Here is a 26,820-nt window from a genome sequence, read left to right as displayed (position 1 = left end):
TTCAAATGCGCCGCCTGGCCTCTGAACCTTTTGGGCCTGATGAGGATACTGCTTATTAAGGGGGCATGAACTATTTTTTTCAGCGGTGAAGCTAATACACAATCATTCAAACAAAAGTGTACCCAAAATGAAGGGAGAAAACAAGTTGACATAAAACCTATTTGTGTTTAAAGATCACTTACTTGATGAAGCCCTGCACTTAAAAAGCAAGGATGGAAAAATAAGGACAAACCTGAACAATAAATGTGGATGAGGCAACATAAATAACAAAATACTGGCATGCAACAACTACTGCACGAGCTGATTCAGATTCTGTTGTCTGTTAATCTATAGTACAAAGCTGCACACGTTGCACGCTATTATTTACCATTATAGATCTGCCCGTCCTCAACCAGATAATACATAATGTGTCAAGGACCCACTTTTTGTAGGTCACCAGGGCTGAGCGATACGGTCTTAAAATAAACATCAAACAAATAAAACTATTCTGAGCTCCAATTTTTAATTTAAATTAATATAAATTTTGATTTGGTTTTCCCTGATAGCAGACAAGCTTTGATAAAAAAAAATTAATTAAAAAATTACACTGAAATTACTGAATTACAAAATATGCACCTTATAAGAACATACCTCGGGTGAAAAGTTTCCATCATGTCGATAAGTCACTGCTTTTGCAACAGATACCAACGCAACGCATGTCTTTGGCAAGGCTTTGCATGATTGACTCAGTGATTGCCTTCCATTGGGATTTCCTTTCCTTTCGCAGCAAAACAACGTGAAAATGATTCCACTCATCCGTCCTTTTCTTACTGGGAAGTAAAGTCACAAGTCTTTTTTGTAATAGCTGATTGAGAAATAGGAAAAGTTGCTAAATATAGTGGCAAAGTCGCTAATTTGGCAATACTGTTCGTGGTAATGTGAAAGCTGTGCACATCAGTGGGGATGCACTTAGAAATACGGAAGCTATTTGAAAAAGATTTTAAAAATTTGTTTTTGTCCTCCCAGCCTCATTTAATGAATGAAATAAAGATATATACGATCTTGCTATAAAGCATTAGACTAACACCTGCGCACACACGTTTTGGCTGAGGGAGCACTGAGGGTGACCTCTGAAAATGACACACCCTCAATCGCATGCATGCTGTCAAAACAGAAATAGTCCCTGGGACTGGAGAAGGGAAGCCTTGAGACCCACACCACCTTTTTTTTTTTTTTTTTTTTTACACCAATAGTATTTAGTGCTATTTCACTAATGATTATTAATTGTGAAATATTTACATTATATTAATTAGGAATGTTCAATACCAGTTTTTTTCCCAGACCAATACTAGTTTGAGTACTCAGCTCTTGAGCTTCACCGATACCAAGTAGTGATACCACTAGTACTTTTGATACATAAACCCCCCCCCCCCCAAAAAAAACAAACAATGACAGATAATTTTAAAGAAAAAAAACATACTGTATATTCCAATGTAGCATTTTTCCTTATAATTCCATGAAATTAATGGACATTATGTATTCCTTTCATTTCAACAATGTAGTTCCTGATCATAAAACAGCCACAAGAGGGTGGTCGCGATACTGATACTGAAATAGGCAATCTGATAACGGCACTCGCCCATTCCTAATAATAATATACTGTATAATGTATATTTATTATATAAACCATTGAATTTCCAATCTTTTCGATTATTTATTTATTTATTTATACTTGTTTTCGGAAATTCCTGGCTTTGGATGAGAAGTATCTGTTCCTTACTTTAACCACACGCAATTCTGTTACACCTGATGGAATTCATAAACATATTAACAGTCATGATGTTCAAATCACTTCAGCCAATCATAAATGTCCAACAATAATATTGCTGCTGGATTTATTTTTTGGTATTTTTCAATTGTATTTGGCTTATTGGTGGATTTATTCTAATCCTTTTATTAAAGTCCAATCCTATCCTATGGCTGTAAAGTAAACTAAGTTCACTTTTCTTGCTCTCCATTTACTTTTCCCTATTAATCAGTCAATTGACATAATGTGTGCTGTTGTTGTGCGTATTTTTTTTAACACACTTATGTGCTTTAAAGGAAAGACAGGGAAATGTCGGGTTTGGAAGCCGTCCCATCTGCCATCGACTGATAGACCAACATAAGGTTTCTACTGAGGATTTGAGGTTCCAATGGTCACATTATCACCCTGCCTCAGGCACATTCCAGCAGCCTCCACCCACCTGCCCAAAAATAAACTAAACAGCTTTAACTCTTTCCTCTCCACCCAGTGCCCCCAAAGTGCTCAACCTAAACATTAAATCATGTACTGTAAGCAATGAGTAGTATATTTAGGTTATGTGCTGCTTGGAATTTGAGCAGCAAAGTGCTTTCAGATCACCAATATTACAATCATAGGCACAAAGTTTAGAGCCCGTCCAAAATTAGTTTTTTTTCTAACACAGGCTTCCATTGTTTCCATTGTGTCATTACACATGTATGCATTTTTGTCCCATACATTAAGTGAACCCTTAGACAAACTATTCGTGATTACTACTAACTCCTACCAAATGCATTTAGGGGGGGGATCCACGAACATTTGCCAGTAGATTTAACTACAGACTTCAGTTCACATGATTAGAAGAAACCACAAAACATAGGCAATCTAAATCACAGCCCAAACTACATGAGTATGATGTTAGAATTATTATGGGAAAACTGCCTCTACTATTACAGGTAGGTCATTTGAACTTTACTCACACGGGCATGGCACATTCACACTGCAGTATTATCACTGGTCACATCTGCAGTTCGCACTAATCACAGGGCTGACCCACTCCAGTGTGAATGTGACAGCAACACTGGAATCTCACTATTGCAAAGCTGAGCATAGTAAGGAGAGTTTTTACCATATAACAAAAAAATACTCATGCCATTCTGTTTCTGCAGTCAGAGCAACGCGACTCTGTGTAGGTTGAGTTTAAATCAACACTATCTTGCCAGCCAAGATGCTGCATGTCTTGATACACAACTGTTTACGAGCAGAGCCGCTGACTGACATGTTATGATAAAAAGATATAGAACCTGATGTACAGAAACCGCCAACTGCAGGGCGAGTGGATTAATTCACCACATTCACACCAACTTGGAGGGAGTGGCGAGCTATTTAGAACGCAAAGCACAGGTCTTAGGGGAAGTATAATACACTATAATCACAAGATATATGTCTGGAGTTACAGAATGTATGGTTATGTTTAAAAGGGAAGCACATGTACATTGGGGTTAATATGTTAAATTGCATACTACACTCACAGTACACATTTACACAGGCAAAAAATAGCTCACTGGTATGAAAGAGCTGTCAGAAACAAGTTACTTCATTGTCAAACATGTTTTATGAGTTTTCATAAAAAACATGCATGCGAGGAGAGAGCTAGCTTAGTTGATATATAACTAACAGTTTAGGTTCAATATGGAAGTGGATTCAACTAAGACGGGGACTGCAACCTGCAGCTCGGGAACCACATTTGGCTCTTTAGTCCCTCTCCTATGGCTCTCTAAAAAAATATATAGTAGAAACTAATATGTATATATAGCCTATAAATGTATTTTTACATAGTTAACATTTTTAGATAAAATATTCTTCAAATGTATTAATGATTTAGATTAAAAAATATATTTTAGAAAAAATGTCAGTCCAAATTTGGAAGCTGCCATAAAAAGAGACATGAAAGGTAGATGAAAGAGTTAATAAATAAATAAATAAATAAATAAATAAACATGTCGCAAAGGGAAGAGGAAAAGCAGAAAATTACCATATAATGTACACAAAATAACAACAACAAAAAAGTCAGAACAATTATTATTTTTTAAAGGCAGAAAAGAAAACATTCAAAAAGTAAGCATAAAATGTCTAAAAACAAAATAAGAAAGGCAGGTAGTAAATTACCCTAATTTTGGGGGGAATTGCCAAAAATGTCAGAAATTAAAAATAAATAAATAAATAAGCCGGAAATTTTTTTCAAAAAGTAACTGTACAATGTCCACACAAAAAAAATCCCCCAAATGACCATATAATGTACACAAAAATTGTTGTAAAATTGACAGCAAAAAGGCAGAAACATATGTCAAAAAATAGCCATAAAATGTCCAAAAAAGGAAGAGGCAGAAAATGACCATATGTTCATAACACTGCCAAAAATGTCAGAAATTTGACAGCAAGGCAGAAACAGTCTAAAAATAAATGAAAACTAAGTACTGCATATTTTCTATATAGGTTCAGCTCTTATTAGTTCCGCAGCCCTTAGTACTTCAGACTAATACTAACACACTGTTTCATTCATCATAATGTTCAAAGGTTTTGCAGCTGCAGACAGATTTGTTATTTATTTGGCCTAAAAAGGCTCTTTTGACAGAAAAGGTTGCTGACCACTGAACTAAGATAGATCCGTTTCATAAGAGACTAGAGAAGAGAGAAACACCAGTCAAGATTAAAGCACTTTGCAAAAAAAAGAAGTATATATATATATATATATATATATATATATATATATATATATATATATATATATATATATATATATATATATATACACACACAGTATATATATATATTTTTTTTTTTTTGCTGATGTCAATTTGTAATGAAAATCCATGATGAACATGCAATTTCTTTCAGTTTCAGCTAAAGTTAGACTCTCAACAGACAGCAGCCCTGTCAACTTTGCTGATGACAGTTCTAAATCTCTTCTTCTTCTCATACTCCACCAGGACCTCCCTTATAATGTTCAGCCCACTTGTATATTTACAGTAAGCACTTGAGTAGTAAAACCCGACAGCATAGATGTTGTATGCATCCCCGCACTCCCATCTCTTCTTACTGCACTTAGTTTCATTTTCAGCTGTGATGGTGGTTGTGGCATACTTAGATCAAATGACACAATAGTTTGGACATCTGATATTGCCAAATGCTTCATCATCTTATATATTTTATCACGTCAGGTGTCAAAAGCAAACCAAAATAAAATTCATGGTTTAAGTTATAGCAACACCTGTCCAGGAGTGGTCGTAAATATCCGCACCCTGTGCAGCTATGGAAGTGACATGGTTTTGAGTAATGATAGACCGATATGTTTTTTTTTTTTTTAGGACAAATCCCGATTATTAGCAGGAGGAGGGCAACACCATATTTGGAGGCAATATTAATTTGCAGTACAATGGAAAATATTGGCGTCAAAAAAAAAGGAAAAAAATCCAACTCTAACTCTTAACTTTGTCGAAATGCCATGATGCATGTTTATTAAAATAAATTTCCAACATATTGAATGTTTTACTTTTAATTTTAGACATATATATATATATACACACACACATTTGAATAAAATGTTTGAATTATATATTTTATATTTGTTTTTATTTTCACTTTTAGTCATCTATTTATTTTGAATTTTGGGCAGTTTTGGTCCATATTGCCAGGTCGAAATGTTATTCAAATGAGGGTGCGGTCCTAAGCATGTCTTGGGTTGGACTCCATTCAAGCCGGCAAGACTTCCTTCTATTATTAATTATATTTTTTATATCTATTATCTATATTTTAGTCATTTATTTAGTCATTTATTTATTTAGTCATTTATTTGTTTAGTCATTTATTTATTTAGTCATTTATTTATTTAGTTCATTTATTTATTTTGAATGTTGGCAATTTTGGTCCTCTATATGATCCTAACTCTGATTAATTCACGAATTAAGATGCAAGCCAAGCATTCACTTAGATAAACACCCTTTTATATACCTAAACTGTAGTACACACAGATCAAGATATGCGATCCTACCTGTCTGAACTGTTCCTCGTAGGTCCATTCCCCGTGGTCTTGACCCAGATGGCTGTGTGTGGCGTGGGGAGGCAAGATGGCTATGCGGGGCTCTTGGTCAACACTGGGCCGAGCCTTCAGCAGCTGGGAGTGAGGATGGAGTTGGCGGTGGGGCAGCAGGAGAATACCTTTCCCGGGCACCACCGCATTGTGGCCTGTGGGCAAACCTTCCGCCGCTAGATCGTCATCAAAGTCTTCTTCCATCTCGCCTTCAAAGTCCTCCTCGTCCCACTTTTGTTTGCTGTGTGGGGGTTGGAAATGCAATATTAATCTTAAAGCAATAAAAAGGGTGTATATTAGTAAAATTTGTTCATGATAATAGTTCTGTCACCGCACATTTTTCACGTGACACAAACTACAATAGATGAGACTAAAACCCCCATTAACAAACAATAAGTGGGACTAAAATCAATTCAACTACATTGAAGTGAAGAGTGGAAGAGAGAGAGAGAGAGAGAGAGAGAGAGAGAGAGAAAACTTATGTGTGATGTTAACCAAAGGGAAAGGAATGTGGGCACAAGCTGGAAAAAAAATGCAACAAACCTGAAGAGACATGTCGTCATTAATAAAAAAATTTGGTTGGTCGTTGTTTATAATGTAACAATAAACCGACGGCTATAACGTTCCAACAATAACAATACACCATCTGTAGACTAATGTCGGTGAACTTACTAGCTTGTAGCATGTAGCGATAAGAGCCACTTGTTGATATAATTGTGTGTGCTAAATTGGATTTGTGCTAACTGAGATATGTTATATTTGTCGGGTTCAGAAGGATTACAAGTTAAAGCAGAATTATGTGTGAGCTAATCTAGGAGCTGCAAGTGAACTATAGTTAACAAATCAAATATGCAAGCATTGTTGTTTGACCGTGTCTTTGAACCATAACAATGTTTAAAAAATAATACAAAAATTTAACCAAAACATATTCCATGTCTGGATGTGTTTCATCAACAAGATGAGAAGAAAAGTTATGTGAAATAGATTTAGATGAGATTTAAATTTTCAATATTATCTAGTACTGATAAAAAAAAAAAGTGAAAGCGTAAAACGGCTGTCCTGACTAAAACGAGACTAAAACAGCTGTGTTGACTTAACTAGAGGAATAAAATTATCTTTTCTTGGACTAAAATAGAGACGAAATGCTCGACTTTTAGTCCACTAAAACAACTAAATAAAAATGGGATGAGGTTGACTAAATCCAAATAATACTAACAAGATTAACAACCATGACTGAAACTGGACTAAAACTGAGACTACATTTTAAAATGGCTGATAAAATTAACACTAGCGTACACTGCTAACTTGACTTACGAGTGCTCAATCTGACGAGTCTTCCGTTGATTCTTTGCTTCTTTTATTTATTTTTTTGCCATGTCACTTACATAGCTGCACAGGGTGGGGATATTTACAAGCACTCCTGGACAGGTGTTGCAATAAACTTAAACCATGAATTTTATTTTGGTTGGCTTTTGACACCTGACATGATAAAATATATAAGATGAAGCATTTGACAATATCAGATGTCACTTTGTGACAACACTGAACACTAAATAATAATAAACAAATAAATAAATAAAAATAAATAAAAATAAAAATAAAAAATAAAAAATAAAAAATAAAAAATAAAAAATAAAAAATAAAAAATAAAAAATAAAAAATAAAAAATAAAAAATAAAAAAAGAAAAAAATAGTGAAAATAGTTATTTTGCCCGGCAATGAGTTACTTTTATTATGAAGTAATTCAATTACTAACTCAGTTACTTTTTTGAGCAAATTATCAGTAACTATAACTTTTTTTTTTCTTTTCTTTTTTAAGTTACGCTCCCAACACTGTAGGTACAGTACTATGAAAAACATTCAAAAATCGAAACTGTAGATAAAGGTGAGGAAAGTGTGGTGAAAAGGATACAGTTTAGCAATATTTTTTTATATTGTCACTTTCGGGCAGAATTTTCATGTCCACATTTGGACAATTTCATATTTTTTTCCACAAGTTCGAGTAGGCCAAAATCTATTATTTAATTTTTTACAAATTATTTTCTTTTTGGGCAATGTTTATTTTGGTCAGCTGGAACGGATTAATAGCATTTCTATTCATTTCAATGGGGAAAGTCGAATTGAGAGCCAAATAATTTTAAGTTACAAACATGGACGTGGATCGAATTAAACTCGCAAGTACATTTATGAACTAAACAATTAGATTCTTACATCTGCTCCTCCTCGTCCGACCCCATCATATCTTTGTATTGCTCCTCCCCGTCGTTGTCGTCATCGTCACCTTCCTCCTCGCTCCCGCTGCTTCGCTCCAACATGTGGCTGTCCGACACCCTCTGTAACCCGGCCGCCGCCGCACGCATGGCCGCCAAGGCCACCAGCTGGGCTTGCTCAGTCTCAGGCGCCGGGCTGCTGATAGAGTTGTCCCCGGCTACTCCACCTTGGTGGATGTGAGAGTGCTGGACGGCTGCCTGCTGCTGAAGCTGCTGCTCCATCAACAGCTTGGCCCTTTGCTGCCTGTGCAGGTTCTCCATGACGGCCTGCAGCTTCATCTCTGTGGGGAGTTGCCTTGCTTCCCCCCCCTCCCCCACTGAGGGAGCACCAGTTGAAGGTTTGTCTGGAGATGATGGTCGGGCTTTCTGCCCACAGAAAGCAACGCCAGTGGCTAGCAGCTGATTGAAGAATAGTGAGGGTGGTTGGGATGACAAGGTATTGATTCTTGAGGAGAAATAGAAGCGGTCCAAATCTTGCGATGGAGACTTTTCACTCGTCTTGATGTAAAGATGGATGCGGGGCTGCCAGGAGAAGCGCAGGTAGAATAGGGGCCCTTGTTGAGCGACTACAAAAACCTGTGAGACAAAGACAAATTGTGTCACGTTACTATTGCTCATCAATATTAAATAGTAATTTTGACTCTATAGCATTCTGCATGATTCTCGTCTTATCGATATACTACACGTATTGATTATAAACATGTGTATAGATTAAGTCCACTATTATTTTTGTTTGTGTCATAATTTGTAAATTGGCTTTGCCGTTTTTTTTTTACTACAAATATCCATTAAAAAAAAAGGCAACTTCAGTCATAAACCAGAAGATACTCAGTAGAACCAAAATCCAAAAACAGTCAATAAATCCCTGCTTAACGTCTGCTGATTAAGATTCATGAATTAGGCACTGAGAAATTAAGACATTCAAAGTAGTGATTTTTAATTGGGATGTTTGATACATCTTTTTTAAGACCAAAACCAGTAAGAGTACTCAACTCTTGAGTAGTCTCCGATACCAAATACTGATACCACTTGTGCCTTTGGCACATAAAAAAAATCCTCCTAAAAAACAAACACAGATAATAATAAAAAAGAAAAAACATCTATATATCCCAATATAGCAATGCATATTTATTAAAATTACATTAAATTAATGGCAATCTTCTATTCTTCTAATTTCTAGTTCCTGATTGTAAAATGCCCACAAGAGGGTAGGTATATTGGTATTGGCTGCCATTGTGAGTAATAGGACTAAAAATCAAATTATCAATATCGAATCGATTTTCCTTTTCGATCCTAAAATCGATTCATAAAACCATGAATTGATTATTTTAATACTTTTTTTTGCCATAAATTCATAAGAAAATTAAATTTTAAAGGCCAATTTTATTATTGTATTTTACTGTTTTCTTGAAATTTACTGTTCACATGAATTTTAAAGTATTTTCTTACATTTATGAAAGACCTGACATTGCACTTTAAGAAAATTCAGAATCCTTTTAATTTATATTTACGATTATTGAATTAGAATTTTGAAAATTTGAAGATATTTTTAATCTCATACTTGCTGATGTCAGTTTGTGATTACAACACGTGTTACTTTCATTAATAAACGTAAAGTTTTTATTATGTTCTTGATATTTAAGAATTGATGTTCAATAATTAATCACTATCAGATTGAATTGAAGTGAATCGAATCAAATAAAGAAATCAAAAATTGAAATTGAATCGAACGGAACTCTCGTGAATCGAAATCGAATCAATTGAGGAAATTATAATCGATACCCAGCCCTAATGAGTACCGATACCTTTAAATAAAGCCAAGTATCGGCCCCAAATCTCTCATCTCTAATTTTTAATATTAACAAAATTGCTGGATATATAACAAAATTTAATCACTTACTTTCTATACAAAGTTTTGTGAAAGTCTACTCTACATTAGGTATTTTCCTTAATCCTGCTAATAAGCAAACCAAGCAGGAAAGAGAACTTGCTTGGTGGAAGAAATCGAGTGATTGCAGACAATATATGGTGATGTCACAGACTTCATGTCTTCTTTTCAAGGTGTGCTGTAGTAGGATGACTCACAAAAAAAAAAAAAAAAACACAAGACCAAAACATTGCAGACTTTACAAAAGGAAGTGAGCACTCACGGCAAACATTCACTCTATTTGCCCGGCTGGCTCAAACCCAAGATTAGTCTCAGCCAACTAGTGAGACTAAGCAATGTCAGTAAACATGGCGTAGTGCCATAGTTGCTCTATGAAAAGTAGGTATCATCAAACCTGTAATGTCAGCAAAGATCTGTTATCAATAGAAATCCTTGATTTATTATGCAAAGAAGTGCAGTTACAATCTTTTTTGGATTTTGGTTGTGAAAAGGTTCGTGAGGACTGTCAGTCAGAATGAAGAAGAAACAAAGATCAAATTGTAGCTAGCACAAAACTTGAAGATACTGTGCTGATTAGCATTCATGAGCAGATTTAGCACCATTACTCATTTAGTGACAGAGTGAAAACAGCCTTCTATATACATAACACAGTCCTCCATTTTCACAGACATTCAGCACACTGCGTGACAGCTTGAAGGATGAGGCTGCTCTGGATGCACTGTGCCTGATATTATTACAAACAAAGCAAGCACAACTTGACTTGGCTGATGTTGGATTTAAAAAAATTTTTTGAGGCATTGAACATGGAATATGCACACACTCTGGGCATTAGAATGTTGTACTTATATGCATCAAGCCATATCAGCCTGTTAGCTTTTTTTATTATATTCTGAAATAAAGTATGAAAACAAGAAAGGACACAGAACAGCCATATCATTATCTTTTTATGCTAGCTTATGTTTTATTTTTATTTTAAAGATTAGAGTTTTAAGATTAAGCTACACAACAACCGTCAACAAATGGCATTCACATAATCACATGGCTAAAAGCTAGAGATAGAACTTTGTGACGCCAGTTATTCCTGTTATCGCTGCTCGTTATTTGCATTTCATTGTCACCTGTCACGACATCACTCGCACTTCCTGTGCAAAACTAAATTCAGTCAATTACAGTTCGAACCATGCAGTCAGTTTGCAATTTTAAAGAAAGACTGGGAATGACAGTTTTCTGTTTTTTTGGTTGTTTATATGTCCAAACCAAGAACATATTAAATCTAAGACAAATTTTGTGGTTATCTCTAGGGCCCGACTCATATGCATTTTTTGAGGCCGATGCCAATACTGATTTTTGGCAGAAAACAGATTACCGATTAATTTGTCAATTATTTAATAATATATATTTAATGCATAAAATTGTGTTCCCACATCATTTGTGTGTGGATATTCATTATTTGAATGAAAAACACTCCTGAAGTCGATGCTAACTACCTGTTAGCATTTGAATGGGATCTTCCCTTCACTTTTAGCATTAGCGCTAGGCTAGCAATGTTTTAAAAATGAAGCATGTTTTGCATTTAAATATACAGTGGATGTAATTCTTATCGTCGTGTGTTTAGTTTTACAGTTAACTCCAACTGGGGTGTCATTAAACAGCTTAAAGGACGCTTAGGGACAACAGAATAACCAGAATAACGTACGCTACACACTTGCTAGTTGCTAATCATGATACGCAAGCAAAATGGTGCACTTTTTACAGCGTCAGAAACGTTTTCTAACGTTTTAGAGGGAAAATAATCAGCCATTTGGCACAATTGGCCAATAGTTTTGACCAATGTTTGAAGGGCAATCATCGGCCGATTATAATCGGCGGCCGATTAATCGGTCTGGCCCTAGTAAAGTTTTCATTAATTGAAAGAAAGATTGATGATGGATGATTGAATTAAGGAAACCATTTGTAACATATTTTCACTTATATTTTTTCCTATTGGTTAACTAGAATTGTTTTAATTATGTTGAACTGATTGGAAATTAAAGAATATTTCTAAGATCCTTTCAGAGCAATTTTTTTTACCCTGTTAAACTCCACTCTCTCGAGTCCAAATGTAATGACTTAAGAGCCTATAACCTGACTCAAACTGGTTTGATCTCTAGTCCCTGAGCCCAGTTCTTACAGACTGAGCTACAGACACCCCACTGTTCTATTAATCAACAACTTACCAACAGATCCCATCGACCAGTTATCAATCATTGTCATGGATCAGCCAGCTGCACTGAGGCTTCGGTATGACTGAAGAAAGCCGTGTTTACATGTCGTCAGTTTCCGACACACCGTCAAGCAGCTAGGCCAGTTTCAATAAAAGGTAAAGCCCCTACAGCGCCAGTCTATATGTCACATGGCTGAGAAATGTGATTCAAGGAAATAAGAGCCTTCCGAGGCTAAGGAAGTGACAACTGACGGAGCAGATGCAGCCAAGCAGGCTATAGATATTCAATATTGATTCAGTGCATTCTAACTGCTTAAATGATCGCTGAGGGTCTGCAGTTGTCACACGGTCGACTGCGCCGACGTTGGCGGACTACATTTGGCTTGACTGAAGTGACGAGTTTACTTGGGAGTCATAAACATGGACCTGAGAACAACACTCGAGTGCACAGAGACAAATCATATTGTACAGATAAGTCTTAAATTGGACTACCCTAAATCTCTTTTGCATGTCCGTCAAATGCTAATTTGAAAACAGAATGAATGTGAGCACTGTGTATGCACACTGTGTTAACATCCACCGCCCTCCCCCAACGTAGCATCTGCTCATGTGTTGTATAAGTCATTTGAAAAGAAAGAAGTGACTAAACTAAAGCTATTCTCTCCTGTTGGTTCTTCCTGTACAGGAGGAAGCAGAAGTGGTCGCTTTGTTTTGTGCCACCGTTCATCCTTCATGATTTCCTACATGCTAGATGATGCAAATGACATTGCGCCATCATGAATGTTCACCCTGCTTCCCCAAATGGAAGCTGAAAAAATAAATACATAAATAAATATAATGGCTGACATTAATAATTGGATGAAAATAGCAAAATATGATTCAGGTATATGTGGCACCACTAGTCTAAATATGGTATTCTGGTTAATATTGCGTTAGTAGAATATGAGTTAAGCAGGGCGGCCATTTTGCCACTTGCTGTCGACTGAAAACGACATCAATGTTGCTCAGGTAACAGCCAATCAAAGCTGTACAAGTGAGTGCCTGCCTTTTTTCTCCTTGCTCTGCTGCACACAAACTGGCCTTTACCCTTCTAAATGTACAGACATGATTAATCAATCACAACTTTCACAAGAGGATCAGGGTGGATCTTAGGAAACACAACCTGAGAACCAGATTTTATTTTAACCAATTTTTGGGAAGTCAACCCAAAAATGTTCTTAAACTTAAAAATATGTTCTATCCCTAAATCTAAACACGGAATTCTGATTAATATTGCGTTTCTGGGAAATGAGTTAAGCAGCAAAATCCACCCATATCAATCCCATACAGCGGCCATTTTGCCACTCGCTGTGGACTGAAGATGACATCTGAGCCCTGAGCACCTGTGATGTCATCTTCAGTAAAATGGCCGCAAGCGGAGATGAATGAAAACAGGTAGATTTTGCTGTTTAACTGTAGCTGAACTGTTGCTGTTATAACGCCATATTAATCACAATATTAATATACAAAAAGGGAAGGAAACTCGGCACAATATTTGCCATTACCATTTTACTTAAAAACAAAACAAAAACAATGTTCCAATGAAGTGCTACTTTTTACAATTTACATCTGACTTACTGTATGTAGATTTTTCCAACTTTGGAAAAAAAACATAGGATTTATTGTGTACCACTATTCAGCCATAAAATTCTGTGTGTGTGGGGGGTGGGGGATCCTCATACATGCAACACCCTCACTAACACCTTAATTGGCTCAAGTGATGTCAGCTAACTGGGTAGGTAGTAGGTTCCTCAATGGGGGTAGGGAGGATAAAGAAGCAGAAACGATGACAGCTAATGGGTTAATCCTCTTCTCTTTTTTTTTTTAAACCCACATACATTGGAGTAGAAGATTGCAAGGTCTAAGCAAACAGGACAGGGTGATAAGAAGTTGAGCTAAGGGTCTAACTCCAACTAGATAAAGAGACCTGGACCGCCTCACATGTATACATTGACTGTGCATATGTTCGTTCACATCAAAAGCCAATACCGCTTGCTGGCATTTGACACTCAAATAACAGCCTCCTGTGGAATAGGTTTCAAATGTTTTTCACAAACTTTGTGACAGATAAGTACCATAATTACTGAATTTAATCAACCCAAGTAATGAAACCACTGTTCAGATGTTAGCGGTGTCACAACAGCAAAAATATTAGCATCGTCACTTTTCTGCTTGAAGTTTTTGTACACAAAAATATGTTTTTCCTCAAGATTATGTTACAAGCGGTTGAATTTCATAAAATTAATTCATCTACGTTCTACCGATGATTACTAAAGAACAGAAAATGGCAAAATCAAACTTTTTTTTTCTCCCTGATGAAAGGTAGTCTTTTCTTTGATTGGACAGATTCAATAAACTGTATAAACAATCGCAGAACACAATATTGTAACTGTGACTTTTGCTTTACTGGTTTTGACAAAAAGGCTTGGGTTGATAAATGTCATATTTTAAGTAATGCATATTGAAGCTCCCAGCTAATCAAAAAGTACATATTAGCATTAGGGGAAGTTAGGGGAAAATACCTTTAATAGATAATAAACCAGAATGCAAATAACTGGTAGGTTTATTTTAAGTAACGGGTTTGAACTCTTCCCTTTGGCTAAAGTCACTTCAAAGAAAGATAAACATAAATTGTCCATAACTTTTAAATATAAATTGTGTCAGACTTTCAGCACAACAGTATGAGTTCTGGTCATGCAGGTGACTGTTCAACCAGCAATTAGCGGCAGATAGCTGACTGATCTGGTGTGTTCTTCCGCCAAGTCACCACCACAATCTTTGTTTAGATTACAGTTCCTCAATCGTCTTTTTTTTTTTTAACTTAAGTATGTAACTAAAGTATGATAGAGTGTTTATAAAAGTATTGATTTACTCCACTAAAGGCAATATAATTTAGAACAAACGTAACTTTCCGGCACTATACTGTATGTGTGGCGCATTAATATGGCTTTGTAGCTCCAGGATCTGGCTTCTTTAAGTCAAGTTCACATATTTAAATTTTACCTTTTGTTTGAACAACTCACCTCAAAGACTTATTCACTTTTGAACATACGTTCACAATTGAAAACATGTACTTATGTGTGCCCTTAAATTACAAAAACATAATGGCTGAAAGATTTTTTTTTACAGTTTATAAATTAGGGGTTAAGTCGAATCAGTATTTTTTCAACACACAACAGCTGTCACCAACTTTTTTGTGCCAATGACTAGTTTCATGTGAAGACATTTCAATGGATCGGCATAGAAACACATAAAAACAAATGAGTAAAGATAATTCAGCATTTTATGAATATCGGCAATGGCCTATTTTTTTGTTTTGATGGCTGATATTTTTGCTCCGATGGGAGCTTTTTTCCTCCGTCTACTCTGAGTCAGCGGCTGTTGACTCCCTGCAGCATTGGCCCACTCACAGCACCATCTTATTGGTTGCTTGTGCAGTGCTAACAGCCAATAAGAAGCAATTAGTGGCTATTAGCACGCGAGCTAGCTGTTAGCTCGCGGATTAGCAGCTATTTGGGAGTTAGCGTGGGGGTGAATGGTTAGCCCGTGAGCTAACCGTTAGATCGCGAATTAGCAGCTATTAGCCCGCGAGCTAACCGGCTAGCTCGTGAATTAACAACTTAAGGTTAGCCCGCTTTTTAGCGGCTATTTGGGAGTTATCCCGGGGTTAGCGTGTGGGTGAATGGTTAGCCCGTGAGCTAACAGTTAGCCCGCGAATTAGTGCCTATTTGGGAGTTGGCATTATAGTTGGTGCAAAAGCTGATGGCAAACAAAAAACCTTAAACATGTTGCAAAACACAAAAGCTGTTTAATAAACATGTGCTTGAACGCATTTAAACAGACAAGTGCTGGAGTTTTTATTATTATTTTGTTATTAAAAATTTTGACACGGCCTCATTTTTGTAAAAATGTTTGCTTATAGCATAAGGATTACAACATACAGTAGTCATAATTTAGAGATGAGTAATTTAGTACATTTGGCTGCGTCGTTTGAAACGTCGACTAGTCGGTTCAACACCGAGTGTTATTAGGACGTCGTGTTTGTGTGAAAACAGCATACAAAGCGGCAAACAGTAGCCACTAATGATCCTCTATTACAAAAACAACATGCAGGCGCAAGAAGTCGGTCAGTGGTGCTGGTCTTGATTATGCATCACTCTCTCACATTCCTTGCAGTATTACCTCGCATGGCAATAACACAGGCTCCATTGAGCTGGGCTGCAGCAACAACAAGATCATTGAGGAAGTGTCGCACAGGCTGGTCACGCACTTTCCACTGACCTCTTCCAATGAGCCACAGCTACACAGTGAGCCAAATCTGATTAGCCTCAGATATTCTAGAAATTAAATGGTCATACAGCAAAAATAATCCTGTGATCCCCTTCAGGGCGGGGAAATAAAACGACAGCATACATGATCAGTGCAAGCAATTTTGTTGGAATGATCTACTAAATAATGCAGGAATAAACACGCGGAGCATGATGTGTTCCATTTATAGTAAATGGGGAATGGAACAGTCAATGACAATAAAAAGAAATCTAATTAACAACCTGATTGGAACCAACATAAATATCAGGATTTTTTTAGACTAAGATTATACTGATTTGTAGCAGAAGAAAACACAGATTACCAATTAATTTGCCAATTATTTAAAAAATGTAAACATACATACATGTCTTTCAATTACGTCAATTATACCCAGATTTTTGCTATTTGCGGACTGTTTGCGGGTGTCAACTGTCAAAATATTGCTTATAAAAAAATATTTTCAGTTCCCTGACATGTGCAATGTGTTTAATTAATGAAGTTATAAGGACATTAATCCTTGTCATATGTGTGTTTGTGATATTTAACAGGGTTTTTCCTGGCTCAAATTGAGGCAGAGGTGGTATCATCCTGACTATGATGGGGGACTACCGATACCAGGTCTTATTCTAAGGTATCGCTACTCACGGCAGTGACCGATACCATTATCAGCCGCCCTCCTGTGGCTGTTTTACAATCAAGAAATTAGAAATGTATCAATACAAAGTTGCCATTAACTTCATGCAATTTTAAGGAAAATATTGGGATATACATTTCTTTCTTTAAAATCATCTGTGATTTATGGGTGGGGATTTTTTTTTTTTTTTACTAGTGGTATCGATATTTGGTATCAGTAGCAGTGACTACGGTCAGGAAAAAAAGTGGTATCGAACATCCCTAATCTTAATCCTAATCCGCCATGACGTGCATGTATTCTGTAAATTCAACTGACTTGATTTCATTTTTTACAGGCAACATATAATAATTCCATGTATAGTTCCAATAAAAATATGACTTCTCATGTTAAAGCATTCATTCATTATTATCAGTCACTCAAGATGGAGGTGGCGGGCTAATAAGGTGGCCGCCTCTCAAATTTGTATACAGGAAAAACCCTGTAAATTAGTAGTTGAATGTGTGTCATATTTAACACATATCTGTTTGATTTATGCTGCACTATGTTTTTATTATTTTATTATGTTATTATTTTTCTTTTCTTTTTCTTTTTTTAAACAAAACGTGACTAGCAGTTGCGTAAAATAGTGGCAGCATTGCTGGTAAAAAAATAAGATCCATAAAAGGTCCATATAATGACCTTATCAAATAAATAATAAATAATGAACCCGTTTTTATTTGTATACAAATACTGCAAGTGGTTGGAGTACATAAAGGTAAAGTTTGCCCATGTTTGAATTGGCCAGGCCCTAATAAATGTGTTGAAATTCAGCTATCAAAATCAAAATAATAATATGATTAATATTTAACTCATTGATTGCCATTGACGACTATAGACATCAAAGAGCCATTTTAACTGTGCTGGCAGTGAATGAGTTAATAATACTGCAAATGGGCTTCTTCTTTTTTTTATAAATACACTCTATTGTATCTAATTTTGCAGCTGTACACAATAAAGTACAGTATGTGACTATATAGTTGAAATTTACAGTACTTTTGACTGCTACCTTCCAAAATGTTGCCCCCTTTTCATTTCATTGAATTTGTTCCCCATATCTATGTGCAATAGTCATAATATGGGACTAGACAAACATAATCGGCTCCCGAGGTAGGAATATTACAATAAATAAAACCGGGGTCATCGGATAAAGTACAAACTAAAATGTTTTGCTGATTCAGCTGAAATGTTCTGCCGTTTTTGTTGACTGCTGCACTGGTAGATATTGACCGCGCCTTGTTGAGAGCCTACCACTGACTTTATATGAGAGCAAACATAAATCTGTCGGCTGACAGCTCGAGTGGAGCAATACGGTAAACTCGGAGGGGGACGATCACATGTCGGCTCAACTCAAGCACTTTTGCGTCACTTTCTTTTGGCAATACTTTACAAGTGATGTAATACTGTATTGCTTGGTGAAACTCTGCCCATTCAATTTTCTTCAATACAACCAGGGCTCTTAAAATGTGCCAAGGTGCCAAATACTTCAAACATTTTTCTTTTACAATGTCAACTGTATGCTTTGAGTGATAAGCATCTAAAATCCTGTCGTGTTAGAAAGACCGCTGCCGATAAAAGAGATTGAGAACGCAGCCTGCATGTCGTAGCTCGCAGAGTCAACACTGCTTTGGTAACTCTAGACGTTTTGATGATAGTACGTCTAGTGTGAGAGAAGAGGAGGAGGTGGGGGTGGGGGTGGGGGTGTGGGGGGGTTTCAACTTCATTTGGAATGGCATAAACATCCCCAACTGGATTAACTTGTTGTTGTTGTTTTTTTCCTATTCCCTTCTTTTTCATGGCACAGTCCGGCCGTTTGTTTGCAGAATGGCACATACTTAGATTGAGATGTATGTTGACAACATGGAGACATCCAGAACCGAATGGCTTACTGAGAATCACAGGCCTTGTTACGCTGTTGTTTTTCTACACGGAGACAAAAGAACGTCATAGAATGAGTTGTTACAATTAGTTGTTCATAGAAGTATGTGATCACTCGCCTTTGTTACAGCACATCATACGATGGATTGTTGCAGATTTGTTGGCTTGCCTGCATCACAGTAAAATTACAATATGCTTTCTCACCATTACTACTTAAAACAGTAAACACATAGACAATTACTTGATGTGATTTCTTTATTTTTGCTTGTGAGTACCGTTTTTTTCCTGGTTGTGTTTAATATTTTGTGTTCATTTGTAGTTATATTAATATTAACATACCTAAGGCACTGCTAAGGCCAGCAAGAGTAAGCAGGAAAAAAACACCTCACAGAAAAATTACAAAAGCACTACAAGGAAGATGACCCACGCTTAGATTAGAGATAGGCTGATAATCAGCTCGGCTGATAATCAGTCTATCCGATATTTGGAATTTTATGAATATCGGCATTGGCCTTTTTTTTCTTTTCTTTTACAAATTTTCTGAAGGCAGATAAAGCTGATATTTCACTGAGTAGCAAATGCTTGCGAATATAGTAAATTTGGGGGTTTTGTCAAGAGTTTGTAAAATACTACAAAAGGGTTGCAAAGATGTTCACAGTTTTTCTTGTCACAAAGAAATTTTGAACATGTTCAGTCCATTTTCACTGTCTTCAAATATCTTATGAAACATTTTGCAAGCAAACCCAAAGTTCGCTATGTTCACAAGCATGCGGCACTCTATAACTGGGTAAACGCCATGGAACTTTATTTTTATGAATTTATTTAAATTTTCACTTAGCCTTAAAAGAGACGCTGCTGACACTGGGGACTGCCTGCACTTTTTGTTTTTGTTAAAAATTACCGGTAAAACAAAAACAGGTGAAAGTTTAGTTATGTTGAAATGAAGGAAAACTTAATTTACTGTAGAATACTTTAGGGAGCTTTTAATTTGTTTAACTTTTATTAGCTTAACACATTATTTTATTTTATTTTAATTTTAAAACAAAGCTGTCTATTCTGTCTTTGTTTAAAATTAAAAGAAAAACGTTCAACATTTGAAAAGTTTTATCTAACATGCTTAATGGCATTTCAACAAAGTTGCGGTACTGTATTTGTTATTTTTTGACGCTAGTATTTTCTCTTTTACTGCAAATGAATTTCAGCTCCAAATATCAGTTATTGGCTACTAATAATTGGTATCGCATAGACCCTGAAAAAAAAAAACATACTTGATTTGTTGGCCATGATAAGGAGACAAATTTCATTGAGAGGAGACTGACAGCAGCAAGTAAACAGAGAACTGAAGCCAGGTGGAGAATGCAGAGTGTCATTCTGGAAAATGTGAATTGTCAATTACAGTTATTACTGGCCATGTAATGTCCAATTAAGTTCCAATGTTGTTTCAATGATGGATCAGTTGGTAAATGAGAGACCAGTGGTGGTTTGTCACCTATTTTGGTATGTGCCTTATCACACCAGGTAGTACTTGTTTTTTTCCAAACAATATTTTCTTATGTAAAAAAAAATAATAATACACACTTCTTGTGCAACGTTGCCAACAAGTCTGTTCAAAGAGGAGGAAGACTGATTTAACATAGTGGGCAATGATCCAGGTCTTCCACACTATGAAATGCCAAAGGATCAGGTTTGACGGGCACAAGAGCATGTTTCAGAATGCAGATGCATGCTAGTATCCAGGCAGACAAGTAACAGGATCGAGCAATCCAGCTGGTGTCATACATGGACTGAAAACAAGACCTACAACTGTTCCTAGCGGCTCACTTGCAAAACTGCGCGGCATCCCAGAACTACAAGGCCCTTTCTTTGCCTGCGTCACGGTCAGGGATTCCCCCGTGGCGCCGGCCCAAGAAGTGAAGTAACTTGTGCTTTTTGGCACAACAACACAGTTAAAGCTCCACGTGCTGCGCAGGCCCTTCAGAAAAGTAGCTTTTAGCACCAGAGCAGCTGAAAGGCTGCCAAGCTCCTTCTGTCTTCTTTAGGGCACAAAAAAAAAATGCTTGTACCCAATTTACATTCACTGAAATGCAATCCATTCAGACACATGCAAGACGTTAATTACTGAAACATTCAAGCAAGTTTTGGCCCACACCCTTAACAAACCTCAGGGGGATATTTGAATGTCATGACAACATAACAGTCTACATAGTCTCGCCAAGGATAAGAGTTTGATAATAAGAGGCGTCAGACCAGTTTGTCTAGTCCGCACATGTCTTGGAGTCATTTATTCACGCCCGAATGTGCCACTCGCTTGCCTCACTGACAGACATGTTTGCATATTACACTTGCTGCTTTCTCAAACAGCCTCCAGTTGAGATTAAAAATCGGTCACGGCTGCCATAGACTTCAGGTATTCAGTGAACTAAGTCCACAAATGTCAAGCAAGGATTCGCACAACGAACAGAGTGTGAGATACGTACATAGGATTCATACGGAAGGCAGACCTGAGCTGGATTAAACGCAGGACCGATCCAAACATGGGCTTGGAATAAAAGAGGCCGCAGGGAGCCGTTTAGGGGTTGAGGAGGAAGGCGATGGAAATGCACTCCAGGGAAATAAGCAACTAAAACAAGAGTGTGCAGAACACCACAAAGAACACAGCAGTACAACTAATCGAAATAACACAATTCACCCTCTTTGTGCACCCCTGACATATGGCGGCTATCGTCTCGTATAAAGCACATTCCCTCGTTTACTTCATGCTGATATGTAATACGGCATCCAGTCCATTGTTAGATATGAAAAGCTTGATCAAAATCAATCAACAGAAGCAACCAAAGTAGTCGTCCAATTTTAAAAAGTGACAGTCCCCATTTGAGCCTTGTGTCCCGGGTCCCGGGGGATTTTGCCAACAAGTCCCCTCCCGGCATCCCATTTTTTGGGGATGTCAATCACACAGTTGCCATAGCAATTCCTACACCTAATCTAACTACATCTGCTGCGGTCAGACGCAACCAGGGTTATTATAGTTTTGGAATTTTCATTATAGTTAGTTTTTATTTAATTTTGAGTTTTTTATTTTTTTATTTTAGGGAAATTCTGTTAGTTTTCAAAAATGCTTAGATTAGTTTAAGTTAGTTTTAGTATTAGTTTTTGTTTAAAAAAAATGGGTGTATTGTGTACAAAATTTAATAGACACCATAGTAAAAAAATTAAAAACGTAACACACTTCTTACCTAGCATTGCGTTTCGGCTGAATTAAATGAAAAAGCAGGCAAGGCGAGCCATTGAGGTCAAAAGTCAAACACGCAAAATTATCTGAAGGTGCTTTTCTATTGGCTGCTGCTAGACGTCGCTTCTGTGCGACACACTTTTAAATGTCCTCATTCCGATTAATATTGAAATAAATATACTTAAATCACATTTCAAATCAATCTCAAAGGCTCATGTATTAAATTAATTACCAAAGACTAAAACTAAGGACATTTTCACTACAATTATAGTTAGTTTTAGTTATGTAAAATAATTCAGTTAATTTTCTCCTTTTTTTTTTTTTTTACAAAAAAAAGCATTCTCGTTTTTATTTTATTTTGTTAATGAAAGTGTTTTTTTAATTGTTTTTTTAATTTTGTTATTTCGTTAGTTTTGGTTAGCTAAAATAACCTTGGACCCAACGCAAGCTGAGCTTTTCCACCGGCATATTTCCAATGTTACAATGGGGGACCGTCGCGAGGTTAACGGCACATCCAGCTTCCAATAGCTGCCGGGCCGAGCAAAAAACGTTAGATGATGGTGAGTGTATTGATTGTTTAGCGCTTTTGAGCTGTCAACAAAGATAGCATTTAGCATTAGCTAAGTTTGGTCCTCGAGAGCCCCTATACAGCCTGTTTTCCATGTTTCTCTCCACTAACACACCTGATTCATGGTCAGGATCGTTATCAGGCTTCTGCAAATCTTGCTGATTAGCTGATCATTAGATTCAGCTGTGCTGCAGAAGGGAAACATGGAAAGGGGCTCTCGAGGACCGAACTTGAGCACCCCTGAGCTAAAGCAATCACACAACCACTGGTCACCAGACTGATTTATTATAACAGTTTGTGGTGAAAATTTATTACATATTTGAGTTTCAGCTCAATTGTAGCGTCACAATAAAACAAACATTGGAAGTGGTCATGGAAAATGCCAAACATCTCATAGCATCCATCTGTCCTTCCATTTTCTAAACTACTTGGCCAGCAAGGATACATTTACCAGAGGCTCCAGAAGCTTCCTTATGTCAACCTAGTTTTATAATGGCACTTCAGACCTGTTGCATTTACACAAGAACTTGCTGGCGCCCACAAGAACACAGCATATGCCAGATTGGACCAAACAGATTAGAGTGGCAACTTCAAGGCAAGCCTCTAAGGTGATTGGACGCCGGTGGGGGTGTGAGATATTTAAGCTATGCAGTGTGTACACATTTATTGGTAAATGTTTAATCGTGACAGTGGTGGAAATCCCCCCCCCCCCTTTTTTTAAACCTACTTCTGACTCTATCATTTGTGGCACATACTGTATGTGTTAATTTTTTCAGTTTCATCATGTCTAGGATATGTCATAACCATGTTCCTGTCAAATGAAACACTTAAAATGGAAGTTAAGTTACCAAATTATTACACCATAATTGTCTTGGACAGGGGTACCCAAAATGCAGGGACATTTGGCCATTTTCAATATAAGTTAAATGAGACATAAATGAATGAGACATTACTTTAACATGGGAGTCCGAGAACGTATTAAAAGTTTACAAGAGGCACAGAAAAGCTTGGCAACTGCTGTTGGTCAAGGACTAGCATTTACAAGTAGATTAGACAAGAAGTGTTTATGCTTTTAAGGGCAGAGACAAAGACCTACAGAAGACTAGCTTCCTGTGCCCCCCCCACCACTCACAGTGAGAAAGTGTCACACAACCCACAAACCAAATGCCAGCTAGTGTCACAAGTAGTTTGATTTGGGGGGCTTGAATCTTAACCTCGTTTTCGTCCAGTCGTCCATCTGCTGGCACACAACAGGTGGTCACAGTTTTACTATCATAACACTTTTGTGTAACAATACTTGAGATTTCATCATAGGCCAAAAATTATTTTCTTCTTTTTGTAGATATAACGGAGTCAATATCCTTCAGTTTGATTGGAGCCGGCATTCGTATTAGAAAGAACCTGATTCTTTTGTCTAACTTTTATGGCAAGTAAACAATGGAAGGATTGCCCAGTGGCATCCACCACAAGAATGCATTTCTAGTTTTCCAGCCCTTCAGACATCCTGTAACATCGCACAAGCAAATACATTAGGGTGCCTCCACCCTAATGATGCAGTAAAGGCATCCATCTCTTCTTTTCTCCTGATATGTTGGACTTGTCAAGTGGATGTTTTGACTTGGTTTGCCATTAACCGACTTTGGCCTTCAAAGTTTACACAGCTACTACAGTTTTAGAGTGCTTTAGCATAGTTGTGGATATTTTTGGGAGAGCATTTATACCAGATCGGACCAGGGATCGATAACCATCACTTTATTATTCAGCCATCTTTTATTCCCAATTGTATCATTATTACTTTATTTTCGCAACATGAGTCAGACCCATACTAAATAATTAGGTGTGACATATAAGTCAATTTCTGTCTATCATGGATAAATGTAAATTGTAGTAGCTAGGGCTAATTACTGGACTTGCAAGGTTGCATTTTCCTGGTTACAAATGCCTGTTGCTAAAATTTAAAAGCAAGTAATCTGTGACAAGAAATAGTAACCCGAAAGTGTTGTAGTTTGTCTTTTATTTCAGGCGGGGGGTGGGGGGGTTGACGTTACACAATTTTATGGCACATGACGTTTGTAAAAGTCAGCAACTCTCAATTGGTGCCTTTTAATTCGAGCCAGCAAGTTGCCATGACAGCGCTAAATGTGAAAACACGTTAATTCGCCTTTTTATCCTCGAATCTATTACAATGAGCAGTTTGTTTATCCGTTCTCTAGCCTATAGCTTACCGGATAATACTGTTAATAATCAGATTGTTAAAACTGTTAGAGCCAAGCTGTTGTACACTGACAGGGAAATTTCAGCGTGAAGTGAAGGGTAAGGGGATCGGAAATATTAGCTGTTAACCCTCAACCATCTTTACTGAGCATAAATAACACGGACAGATGATATAGCTTAATCAATATTCTTTGAAAATTCAAACACAGCAACGGTTCATAGTAGACACACGTTCGAACGTCTGTAAAGCTTTTTTTTTGGGGGGGGCACGAAATAGTGCGACATTCGGCGTAGGTGGAAATCTTACTGGCGAGGTGACATTTGGCACTGGCTCCATCCGCCGCCGGGCGATTGGTTATCGATCAGGCTGACTGATAACGTATCGATGAAAAATATACATTCAGCGAGCAAAACAGTCACAAACATAGTGTGGTGCTCTATAAACACATACTACGCCATTAATAAAACGGTGTTCATAAAAGAAATATTAAACTTACCACTTTGACTTCCGCTCGTTTTTTACACTCTTCGGGACCGGAAGAAGCATTTCTGATTTTCCCTGACTCCCCTAAATGACACGCAGAGGGCAAAAAACGCCCCACAAACAAAAAGAAGAGCGACGGCTCCCGTGTTTATCTGTTACAAGTAAACTCGTTGCATGTGACTGCATGGTATCTACCACGACCTTCAGCTTTGGCGTGTAATTGTGTTTTCAGAGATTGGGTGTCGATGTGAGAGCCCGGATCGTGGACATACACACACGTAGACAAACGGAGGCGTGGGGAATAGACTCCGGCCTGCACACTCAGGCCATTGGTTGACAAACAGCAATCAAATGCAAATTCCTAACCTCTGAATCAGCAGGGGCCAACCCCTCAGTCATCACCCCCACCCCCTCGGAGGAGGGGGGTGTCGCTCGCTGCTCAATGCACCGGTGGAGTGCATGGAGTCATTCATTCCTAATGCCTAATAATATCAGCATACGGTACTTCGCTCTTCACTGTGGAAAATAATACATTTAATGTTAAAAAATAAATAAAATGCTGCATATGAAAATATTGTATGGCTATTGACTAATATAGACATTCAATATTTGTTCAAAAACTGCCGTATTATGTCCAAAATGCCTATTCTGTTCACACTTAATTAAAGCCAATTACTGTTAATCTTAACATGTCATTTCCCATCTAGAATGTGGATGCAGTAATTATGACAAGAGCAAAAGAGGATGTAGAGTTTTACATATTATTTATGTTCTGTATTAAAATCATTGTTCAGTATACACCTTCATTTCACATTCGTAACAGGATGGGAACAAAATGCAAAACATCAACGATTATCTTTTGTGTAAACAGGAACAGATTTAATGACATTTAAATAAAAAAAAACTGCAGCAGTCAATTATCTATTAAGTGTATTATCTAATGAACAAGATAATGTATACAATAAAATGACCCCCCACCCCATCCCATCCCATAAAAAAAATTATAAATAGCAGGCTTTTAGAGGAAGTCACAATAATATGCACCTCCACTTGTCTAAACACGGTATTCTGATAAATATACACAGCTGCGGACGGCCATTTTGCCACTAGCTGTCGACTGAAAATGACATATAGGACTCAGGTATTCCCGGCTCACCTATTTTCTGAAGCTGAGCTGTGATAGGTCATTTCTTAAGCCATGAGCAACTGTGACGTCA

The 26,820-nt window shown here is 37.1% G+C and overlaps 1 protein-coding gene across 3 annotated transcripts in view; it reads right to left on the bottom strand.

Annotated features, from left to right (window-relative positions):
* arid3a (AT-rich interactive domain 3A) overlaps positions 1 to 25,910 on the bottom strand; it is a 53,266-nt gene extending 27,356 nt beyond the window's left edge. For all 3 annotated transcript variants that reach the window (XM_077584715.1, XM_077584716.1, XM_077584717.1), the window contains exons 1-3: positions 25,617 to 25,910; positions 8,064 to 8,698; positions 5,814 to 6,093 (exon numbers count right to left, since the gene is read on the bottom strand). In XM_077584715.1, coding sequence (XP_077440841.1) covers positions 5,814 to 6,093; positions 8,064 to 8,401 — 618 coding nt within the window. In that variant the 5' untranslated portion in view covers positions 8,402 to 8,698; positions 25,617 to 25,910. The remainder of the gene's footprint in view (positions 1 to 5,813; positions 6,094 to 8,063; positions 8,699 to 25,616) is intronic.
* Between the last annotated feature and the right edge of the window lie 910 nt (positions 25,911 to 26,820).

This window comes from Vanacampus margaritifer, chromosome 13 (genome assembly GCF_051991255.1).
Source record: "Vanacampus margaritifer isolate UIUO_Vmar chromosome 13, RoL_Vmar_1.0, whole genome shotgun sequence".
Classification (NCBI taxonomy): Eukaryota; Metazoa; Chordata; class Actinopteri; order Syngnathiformes; family Syngnathidae; genus Vanacampus; species Vanacampus margaritifer.
The sequence above is the reverse complement of the archived record's forward strand: the minus strand, read 5'-3'. Positions and strand labels throughout refer to the sequence as shown.